At 36.8% G+C, this 11667-nt stretch overlaps 1 protein-coding gene across 1 annotated transcript; it reads right to left on the minus strand.

Moving 5' to 3' along the window:
* Positions 1 to 466: 466 nt before the first annotated feature.
* Positions 467 to 11327, minus strand: GTPBP10 (GTP-binding protein 10 (putative)). The gene is made up of 9 exons (XM_010013179.1): positions 11122 to 11327; positions 10937 to 11028; positions 9678 to 9822; positions 7082 to 7155; positions 6049 to 6101; positions 3038 to 3145; positions 2462 to 2539; positions 1426 to 1549; positions 467 to 707 (listed from the first exon to the last, which is right to left on the minus strand). Exons 1-9 carry the CDS (start codon positions 11259 to 11261, stop codon positions 490 to 492), a joined length of 1032 nt encoding a protein of 343 aa, XP_010011481.1. The 5' UTR covers positions 11262 to 11327; the 3' UTR covers positions 467 to 489.
* Positions 11328 to 11667: the final 340 nt, after the last annotated feature.

Raw genomic sequence — 11667 nt, forward strand, 5'->3', positions numbered from 1 at the left:
AAAAATAACACCACCACTCCCCTCCCCACCTCCCCACCCCCCTCCCCAAATCTGATGCCTGTTGAAGTAGTAGAAGCGGTTCAACCTTAAAAGTACTAGAACCTGGAAAACTGCTCCATCAGAAATTCCCCCTGGTGTTTCTGATGCTGATAGCAGAAGATGGAGTGGCTGAACTTGGTCCTTTGCTACCTCTGTGGGTTATATTCCTTCCATTCATCTCATTTGGCAAAAAATATTCCAGAGATCACCAGCTGTTAAGCAATGGTTTGACTTGCACATACTTTGGTCTTTACTCTGTTGAGTTGGCAGCCAAGGGAAATCACAAAAACCCGTTCTTTTCCTCACTGTGCTCTACCCAAGTGCCAAAAGACATTGAGCCAATGTGGAGGAGGGAGCAGAGAAGTGGGCAGTGGTGGTAGAGGAACAAAAATTAAATGTGTTCATGCACATACTGAACATACTAAAATGTGTTGGATCCAGCCAAGAATACTATCTTCTGTTCATCTGTTCTTCTGAAGTCTGTAGAAGTAGTAGTTTCTTTTTCCGATATTCTTCATTCTCCTGCTCTGCTTCCTCAGCTATGGATTTCCTTATACACACTTTTAGTTCCTCAATTCCTTCTCCAGTATGTGTAGATATAGGAATTATATCTTTGAATTCAAGTGTATTTTCAGGAATCATTTCTTCTCCTAGTAAGTGTAAGAAGTCTGAAAAATCATATTGAAAGAGTTAGTACAATCCCCAAACACTGTATCACTACAAAGCCCATAAAAGTGCATTACATTTAGAAAATAAGCTTTAACAAATCTCAGTAAACATAACTGCAATTAATATGGAAGTTATTATTTGCTTAATCTTTAAAAAATAGCTAAAGTCTTAGAAGGCAAGCACTAACACAACAGTTATACCATATTTATGCTCTCATAAGAAGATTCTACACCTTCCTTTTAAGATGAGTACGAAGAAATCCCAAGTTGCAGGATACGGGAGATGGATGGCTTTCATCTTTCCTGGTTATTATACACTCAAGAAAATGGGAAGAAATGCACCCCAAGGTAATAGCAAATTTTAAGTAAACCTGTATAAGCCTGTCCAGAATGTTCACGTGTTTTGGCCAGAGAATTGTCTGTAAGGGGACCTTCAACGGAGGTCACTGTTATCCTACATACCTAGACCGAATATTTACTCTTCCCTATCATAGCTAGGGAAGATCTTCTAGGATATCTCTATTTTATTAAAGTATTACCCCAACAGTGAAGCAGCACTACAAATGCATATAAACAGAGCTCTAAATGCAGAAAGTAGTTTTAAAACATACATTCAAATAATAAATTTAATAGCTGACTTCAGTTTCAAAAGACTCCTTGCCAAAATGATGAAATCTTATTATGACTTGTTGAAGGCAATCATTGGAAGTTAATCTACCTTGAGGATTCTGTAGTTGTTTCATAAGTTCGTTCAAGTTATCCTTTGCACAAGGCAAATCCATCTTATTAATGGCAAGAAGTGCAGGCTTTGTTAGCAGTTCCTCTTTGTACAGCTCCAGTTCCTTAAAAGATAAGTAAATTTGCCTTAGTAAGTATTTGCACTTTAACAAGTGCTACTTCAGTTTTACATTAGTCTTTCATGCCTAGGCAGCTGTGAGATCAACTCAGGTGCTCAAGGTTGATGTATTAAGGCAACCTGACAGAAGAAAATAATGTTCAGTGATTTTTTTGTTCAAACTCAGATATTTCAGGTAAACAGGCTGGCTAATTCTGAAACAGCCCCCAGTAAAAATAATGAGTCTTGGTTTTGTTTTTCTGATAGCCACAAACACAAAATCAATTTCAAAAAAAGTTCAGATCTATAAAAAATGTAAGGAAAGTCTTTGGAGAGTTTTCTGATTCTTAATGACTTAAGTGGACAATGGTTAACATCAGAAATAAAATCACAACCATGAATAAGCTAAAAATAAACAGCAATAGCTGAAATTCAGAAGATTGATCATCTTAAGTCATGTAGCTAGAGAGAAAACAGCTGCTAAACCTGAAATGCTTTATTTTAATCAGAAGCAATGGTAAAAGATGGAAATTCTCAATATCTGCACAGCTGGGGCCTGATGTCTCATCTCCATTAGGCTCTGCAGCAAGGGCACCAAGGCAGGGATTTAACTGTACCCATGTATTTCTGCTTCCTAAAATGCATCCAGACTAGGGAACTGAACATGATGTATCTTTTCACTTTGACTGTAAGAAATATCCCATATGCTGCACAGATTAATGAAGGAGCAGTTGCGCCCAACATAAAATACAGCAGTTTCACCTGGACAGTTAAAAATAAAGATTTCATCATTTTGATGATTCTAAGCTTGTTGAGTAGAGAAGACACACTAACATTTTGAAAGTTCTTGATCAAAACTGAGCCTCTTTCTTGCCTCTACACGTAACTACAACCACCAACTAGGAAGATGAGAACTCACCTTTGTTAGAAGCAGTATAGTTTCAAAGGCTGTTCTGAACTGAGTCTTAACAGACAGTTGAAACCCAGAAATATCAACCTGAAAAAGTGACACAAGAACAAGCTTTGTGGTATTAAGTTATGGTACAGTATCAAGGTACTCTCCATCAACTAATTCACAGTACAATGTCCAAGTACATGCCCTCATTCCTAGGAAATAACAGAGGCCGAGCATACACCAAAGTAATACTACAGACACTGGAAGCACAAAGTGGTTGGTTCTGATAAAAGGTTTGATTTTTAAACCTCTTCTTTATGGGATCTTACAGAAAAAAGAAAGAAGGAAAGATCACTGCATGCTTTAATTATGCTTGGAACAATCCACTGCTCTAAATTAATTGGCTAAACTCTATTTAAGGACTTAATTTACCATCAGTTGTTTGAGCATTCCATTCTGAAAACCATACTGCAGCTACATTTATCATAAACATGCAAATTACAAACGATTTCCAAAATTCCAACTATACTGCAATTAATGTGCATTTTATTTACTGCACTGCCTTTGATTTCAGTAAGCTGTAAATTTTTTTTCACTTACAACTAAGAGAAGCTGTTTGGTTCTTTCTACGTGTTTGAGAAATTTGTGGCCCATCCCTTTGTTTGCATGTGCACCTTCAATCAGTCCTGGGAGATCAGCTACCAAGATCTAGGGAAAATTCCAACAAGCAGAAATGGTTATTTTAAACCATCAACATCTATTATCATTTTATATAAACAACAGAACCCAGACAAAGGAATGTCAGGAATATCTTTTTTGAGAGACTCCTTTTACAACTATGTGTATTCCTTGCAATTGGGTGGGGGATCAGTTCTCCAGCAGTTCGATTAGTATATCAGCTTCCAACCAGAGCCAGCAAAGACTGTCCTGATGGAAAGGGATTTTGTCATTTTCTATGCTGGTTGTACACAGTTGTAAAGGAGAGCTGAGACAGATTGAGAAAGAGCAGTATACTAAAGCCCAAAATATCTACTCAGCAACTTAGAGAAAGTTAAGACAGTGAAGCAAAGAAGAGCAAAAGCAGGGTTGTCAAATCTATCCAATACCCATTTAGACAGCAACTAGATTCAACTGAACAATGCTCTAAGCCAGCACACAATAAAATTTCCAGTGTGCTACCTATGGCAGAAGGGTGCCTTCTGCTATGAGTGAGTTACACTCGCACTCATTTGTTACGCTAACTTTTAACTGTTATGTGTTTCCTAAACACTTGAAGCCTTCCTTCAGAATTTTCCATCTACAGAGGCATGAGATACAGCTGGATGAACTACAGGCTTATAACTACAAACAGGGAGAGAATTGCTAGAGAGTTAGAACAGAAACATCCACTTCTTGGTGTGATGGGTTGGATGGTAGCAGCTTTTTCCCCAACTTCAGTTGTCTTTGAAAGAGTATTTTTTATGGAGCTCACAAAAAGCCCCTCATATTCTCTCAAAACAGCACTTGGTACAGATATTCTGGTAGATGATGTAAATATTTCTGCTAGTTTCCATGATCTGGTATTAAGATCTGAATCCAGACTCTTACTCAGATCCTCCACTTTGTGTCTTTCCTTTTCCAAGTAGTAATGATACACAGCACCAGGTAACTTGCATGTAATTTCTTCTTCATGATGTACTAAGATAAAATAAGCAAATTGCTATCTATTTCCTTAAAAAACCCACCCATGTTCTGAATTAAAAAAAAAGAAAAAAAAAAAAAAGATATAATGAGCCATGCGCCCTTGAATACTCCAGGACGGTCACATCAATTATTGCTCTTAATTGCTTACATTGTTTTGTTTTCAGAAGTTGCAATACTCAAGAGCTGAATTACTTCCTTTTACTCACAAATGTTCCCTGTGATCACAATCACTAGGTTCCCTTGAATTTAGAAAATATTTTTTTTCCATATAGCTCCTATATAGCACCAAACATTGTAGTATAAAAAGCACGAACTGCAGAAACAGCCAACAATAATGGTCAGTTGCTGTGAGACAAAACAGACTGCAGGAAAGAAAGCCAAGTAGTTCTGCTGCAGAAAGATACACCAGTAAGAGCAAGAAGTCCTGATTCATGGCAGGTGGGTAGTTTTTTAAAAAGGCTATCAGCAATCCTGTTATTTGCAGCCAAGCTTTCTAGGACAAGCTAGCCTAAACTAGCAGATAAAATGGACATACAAAAAAATTTCCCTTAGATGTGCACATCTCTACAGGGAACCTGACAAACAAGACTTACTTCCTTTAACATACAGTTTTGTTAAAGGTTGTTAAATGACGGTTTCAAGCACCAGCTACTGAACCCCCCAAAGATTATTGCTTCTGATAGTGAAAAGAGGAGTTTTCTGTCTTTTCACATCTGAGAGGTATGCTTTTCTGGTTAACTCATCTGAAAACCTTTTATGCATTTGCCTTTAATCTTGCAAATGACGAGTCCAGTACTGCATGTATCATACTCTTCAAAGATAAAATAAAAGCACTTCAAAGAACATTGAAGCTTGAGGAATGAAAATGTTTGCTGTAACCTTACAAGAATTTGTGGTCCAAAATCTATTAGTAAGAGTCTCATTTAGCATTGGTTTTCCCACAAGCGGATACCGTAGAACGGATTCCAGGCACCACAGTGTTACCTGACAACTTTACCTGAAAAAACTGTGTGGAATTTGGGTTCACAAAAATTAAGGTGGTCGGCAGTAGCTCCACCAGTCCTCCAGAGGTACAGCTTATCAGAAAAGGAACTGGACCCAGCTACCTTACCTCTTAGGTTGTGTACTATCCTGGCTGTTCAGGCTGTCATGACTTCATACTATTTCAGTTTTTTATTAAACTAGACAAAGAAACAAACAAAACAACCAAAAAAATTCCTCCTCCCTCTCCAAACCCAAAAAACCCAAATCCAAGCCAAAATACAAAACACCAAGCACCACAACAAAACAAAACCCAAACAGAAGTTATAGCTGCCAACCTAGAAAGCCACAACAGTAAGTTATGGTAACTGGGTTATATTTGCTAAATTCCCTGTCATTCACTACTGCAAATCTCTTGCTATTGGACAAATATGCCACTGTCTAAAATCCATTCTTGAAATTACTTATTTATTCCAAAGCAATCTGTATAGTCAACTTGCATAAGATCTGCTTCTTCTAAAAAATAACAGGTTAGTCTCTGAAACAACGACTTTTTTTTGAAGTCCTAAACAAGAATTAAAACACAGCAATCTCAGTTCCACACACAAGTTCACAACTCTAAGGTTGTAAGGCAGGATTAGAACCACAGAAAGGAGAGAAGGGAAAATAAGAAGCCATTTTCCAAAGTGACCTGAAATTAGCTCAAGCTCATATTACTTACTAGCATTTGGCTTTAAAGTTCTCATCTTATTTTTATTTCATAAAAATAGCACTTTCTCCATAACTCTCATTAAGTCCATGTAATTGCATTTTATATGTATACATTATAGATACACATATGAAAACACCCTACAAGTTCCCCTTTTCTTTCTGAAACTATGTTAAGCAACATAACTAATCATTATACACAACTTTAACAAACAACCAGAATTAACTTTCTTACCAACCTGCTTATAATCCGCATACATGATCTTTCCTAGTTGAGGCTGTATTGTTGTAACTATGACAAGGGAAAAAGAGAAGGGGAAGAAAACAAAACTGGTTTTAACATTTTAAAAAGTATTCATGTTACAAAAGATTTAAATGCTGTGGGACTTATTTAAATGAAACAAATATTCAGCAGCAGAAAAAACCAACGCAAATGGGATGTTTAAAATTACTGGAAAAGGAATAAAGGAAAAGCAAACCATGAGAAAACAAAATTAGACCAATCATAAAACAGTGGCTCACCAAGTCTTGGCACTGCCTTCAGTTCTGTTCCTGTCATCCCCAAAAGGGATGGTGGGAAGAAGTCTCAGACACAGAAAATATTAACCAGATTATGGAATAGCTTCCAAAGAGGAAAAGAAAAAAATAAAGAAAGGCAAAGCGAAATGTGATTCTTCAAGCTGAGTTAAAATATGAAAAGGCTACACAAAATCAGGAGTGGTACAAGGTCAGTAGGAATTATTGGTACTTGTACTCTTGCTTTTTAATTAAAAAATCATCAGACAACTAAACCTGATTTACTGATGGAAAACTAGTAAAAGATTTCTGTCCACTTCCCAGTGAAGAGATTCAAAACCAAAGTCTTGCTCCATTGGAAGATCAGGTGGTAGCAAAACTCCAAAGCATACAAGATGTTTACGTAACGGAACTCGATGGTGCATGTTTAGTAGACATTACACAGCATGGAGTCTCACATGCAATAAAATGGGCTGAGACAAAAATAAATGGTAAATAGACCTTGCATGAAATTCAACATAGGCTGAAGCACTATGAGGGGGTACACATAAAAAATTGAGGTTGTTAAAGGAACTGGACACTGAAACAGCAAGTGTCTCTTAGCAGTATTTCTTATAATTAAAAATCTGTGTAACGTATTTGGCAGGCAACATGGTTATCTCTTAGTCTTTATTATAAACCTGTAAACCAAGTCAAAGAAAAGACTTCTTACTGTCATGAAATATTACTGCTTTAAAAATAAATGTGTGAACTTACATGCATAATTTGCAATCTCAGGTTTGGCATGAGAAACCTTGCTTAACAAGGATGATTTTCCCGCATTTGGAAACCTAGAAGGAAAATCAAGATTTATACACTGTATAAACTATGTGGTTCCTTTGTATTTTATTACCAAATACACTATATTACCTTAGTCAAACTCAATGCTACCAACTAAAAAATCAGAACAAAACTGAGACAATTATTTTTTAAAAATCAAATCTGAGTATTTTTTTCTAAATCCAATAACACTTCCAAAGATTAAGGCAAGAGAGGTATGTAAATACATGTGTAATAGATTTAAGGGTTCACTCAGATGAAAACACGGCATAAACATCTAGGTCTACTTGAATTCAGTCTTTGCATGCTATAGCTGATTTTGTAAAGTACATTTACATTCTAAGCACCTGCAGCAAATGCATTTTATCAGTTGGATTTAGTATTTTGGTATACAAATCATGGTTAATTAAACAGTCTACAATTTAAGTACCAATGACATCTATGCTACGGTTTTGCCAGTGTGGCAAAGCAGCTGTAAACTTTGTGTGAGAGAAACTTCATGTATATATGTGTGTGTATGTGTGTGTGTATATATATATATAAAAAAAAAATAAAAAGAGGGAGAGAGAGAGACTTAATACAGTTTGTATATGTTTTTTAGGCAACAAAGTTGTATGAGGGATCCTGAAATGAGGACTTTGTTACCAAATAAACCAAAAATAATACCGTTGAAGCCCTAGGAGCTGGTCTGTGCAGATCTGACTCTTGTAATAACCTTTTCCCTCTGCAAAGGATAGCTATACAAAAAACGTTCCCTAAGGGGTATGGTAGCTTTTACAAAAGCTTCTTCACAGAATACATCTACCCATTTCTGTTTGGCTTCAACAGAAACCTAAGTTAAAACTGAAATTATAAGACATGCTTATTTTAAAGATTAAAGATTGTAAAAGACACAATAGCCTTGATCCTTGTCAGACTTGAAGGTAATGCTAACAGCAAAGGTAGACTACAGTGCTTTTTCATAGCACCTGCTCCATACAGCAGACCACACAAGACTTATGTTCCAGTCTAATTCACAGACACTTATTCAGCACAATGTTTTGATGCAACAGTGATCAAAGAAAACTTGTGTACACAGGTAACTGAACATTGGTCACAAGATTAAAAAGCATGTGCCACATAGAAAACCATATACTCTCCACTTGATTATGCACAGAATCAAGACCTGTTAACGGGGACAACTAATAAGAACATGAGCAAATGAAAAACAAGACTAGCACTGCATTAAGGGGCATTATAAAGGGGTTGTATTGGAGGCTTTCTTAAAAAAAAAAAAAAAAAAAAAAAGAGACATAATGACTCTTCTTGTACCATGAAAACTATTGAGGGTAGTTTTAATGTGCTCTGATGTTGAAAGGTGCCTTAAAGACATTCCGGATATTCTGGTCATATCTTCAAGTGACTATTTTGTTTCCACTAAGGTACAATACGCTCTTTGAAGTTTATGTTGTAACCTACGCTACATATGATGACCTGTACCCAAACCTGATGGGTCTTTCTCAGACTCATCAGTAATGTTTTTTAACCTGATCTAATAGCAAACCACTTCCAAATCTACTAAAGTAAAAATAACAAGTACAAAGAGATCAAAGTACAACCACAAACTACCGGAGGCTGATTCATACTCTCAACAAGAAAATAATATGCTCCTCTAATTAAATGACTGTGATTCTTTTTACCCATTTTAAAGGAAAACTGTCAGCTAAAATACAAGACAAAATGCAAGATTAAAGAAATGCCAGTGAGATAAAACTGCTATATTTTCACACACTCTAAAACAAGAAAAAAATATTTCTATTATGTAATTGATGACCACTTGAAAATTATATAACTTTAGATAAATCTGATATTAACAGAATTATTTCTAATAAGAAAAGAAAAATACAGGTATAAAGCCATGCTTGTCTTCAAGTTTCCCTTCTTTAATGGTATATACCAATTAGACTATTTCTACCTCAAACTCCTCATTTTACACCGCTGGTGGTTTGTATTAGTAAGGACCATGGGGAGGGTGGGAATCGGTAGTAGATACTTAGTAGACCAATACTTTTAAAACTATAGTTTGTTGAAAGCTTTCTCCAAATGAAAATGTATTTACCTGCATTGTTATAAGGTAGTAACATTGAAATGCAAGTCTTACTTTTCTTGTTTGTAATTACTTCCTTCCAACATACCATAAAGTCAAAGACGCAATACAGATAGTGTTCTTGGCTCTGTTTTGCACCTCCTACTTAGTTCATAAATATTAATTAATAGTATTTTAAAAATCACCATGATTGCCAAATTTGATTAATAATGATGTATTACCCTGACTCACAAAGCCCTTCACAAACAAAATCATAACCAATAATTTCCAAATTTTAAAATTAATTTTAATAGGTTTAAACTCTGATTTTTGCAAACTGCAAGTAATTTAATTGGCAATGTCAATCTACAGTAACACTTATCCTCCAAACCCTCAAATTTCTTTGAAATCCCATTTGAAATCTACTACTTTATTTTCTAGTACCATTTTTCAAACTACATTACTTACCCAACTAAGCCAACATCTGCTATAAGTTTCAAATCAAGATGAACAATTCGCCTCTGACCTTTGCAAGGCACAAAGTTTGTGGCCAAAGAGCCTCCAAGACCTCCACGTGCTGCCAAGAATCTCTCTCCTGCTGCATTAAGCTCTCCTGAAAATAAATTCACCAGTGAAAAAGCACAATCCCCCGCAGTAGTTCAGTTGTGACTTTACGCTTAAATCTACCTTCAATGAAGAGACAACTTTCTGTGGACTTCCTTGCAAGAGCTGTGCACTCGGGGTCAAGGTATTTTTCCTTCTTTGGAAACAAATGAAATCAGTCACACCCCAGTTTTGCCTTCTGTCATACAGTTAGTCACTTCAAGAAAAGTGTTAAGTACAAGCAGGCAAAGCACAGTAAAGATGGCAGTTTTGAAGCCTCCCATACTTGAATTCAAGAATGCAAGGAAAAATCTGCATTGATAGAGATGTGGCTACAGAAAACTCTTCGGAGGTTCCACATTCTTTCATTAAGATGCAGGCTATATCTCCCGTAGGGTTAGAATAATTAAAAAATAAAACAAAATGTAACATTTGAGTATATAATTCAGGGATATGTTTAGACACTGACACGCCTACATCATAAACAGTTCTTGCCAAACATCAAATTTTGTTCCAAATCAAAGTAATTTGTGACTTTAGTTTGAATGATGAGGAAAAAAACTGAGGAACAGCAAAGGAAACACTGAGATCTATTCCAAGAGCACTGTATTGAGAGATCTTCCCGGTTACTATCAAGCACCACTCTTTAAAAAAAGAGTGAAAACCAGGTATTTTAGATAACCTGAAGAGCTGACACTCAACAATGATCATTATCTTTTAACAAGTATCGTAATTCAGTAGTTATAGGGATACTTACCTGAGTTTATGGACACCTAATTTAAGTAAGGTCATTAATGATTCTGTGGAGGATCAGTATGGCTTCCAGACTTTAACACTTGTTTGCAAGGGCAATTTTCTTTCTGCTGCATATAGTTATACAAACTAACTCCTGCTAATTTCTGGAAGGGGTCTTTTCCAACAATTTCTACAGTGTTTTTTGTTCTGGTTTTTTTTCTTTGTCTAAAGTAAAACACACATGTATTTCGGCAGATATGTAAACTTAAAACATCATAGTGTTCTAAGCAGGACACATCCTAGAGCCCTAGTGTTCTAAGTCTGCTAAATGCTATCAATAAACACAACAGTATCTACCGGATAAACTAAAATAGAGCAAAAGTTCTTACCAATTTGCTTGCCATCATCACAATGAACTGAAATTCCCAGAGGCACATGAACTTCACAGTCTTTTCCTTTTTCACCTTTTAGTGCTTTAACACTGGGAGAAATTGAACCAGCCTTAGTAACTTAAGCTGATATTTTGCTTTCTGGAAAAGATGCATACAACAACTTTCGTTAAACGGACCCTTACCTGCTGTTGGCTCCTGTTCCAGCTACAAACCGCTTCAGAGGGTATTTCTCCCTAATGCTCTTTAAGGTAATTCTTTCTTGGGCGATGAACCAGACATCACCACCTCTTCCTCCTTCCCCGCCCAGACGAGGATAACCCATGCCACCAGTTCCTCCTCTCACATAGAGCCGTAAATTATCGATGAAGTTGCCATACTAAAAAACCCAACAGTTCTGTATCAGTATTTCGTTCTGTTTACATTTTGTGTTGTACAAATGTGTGTAAAACTGCTTCAATACAACTTTGATGGCAATAATTAAAGCTCAGAAAGCAGACACGTAACCCTCAATACTGGCTTTTAATAAGAAAACCGCTTGGCCTATCTTCCCCGGCAGCGGTACCTCTCAGCCTGCCCGCCCTGCAGCACCCCAGGCAGCGGACACGGAGACACGCGTGGGACCGCGTCAGCACCTCACCGCACCTCCGCCCGGCACCTACGGGCCTCCTGCGAGGGGCCGTGCCCGCAAGTCGCTGACTCCCGGGCCAGACCGGGGAAGGGAAAGCGGG

Source organism: Nestor notabilis, unplaced genomic scaffold (genome assembly GCF_000696875.1).
Source record: "Nestor notabilis isolate BGI_N333 unplaced genomic scaffold, ASM69687v1 scaffold34374, whole genome shotgun sequence".
Taxonomy (NCBI): Eukaryota; Metazoa; Chordata; class Aves; order Psittaciformes; family Psittacidae; genus Nestor; species Nestor notabilis.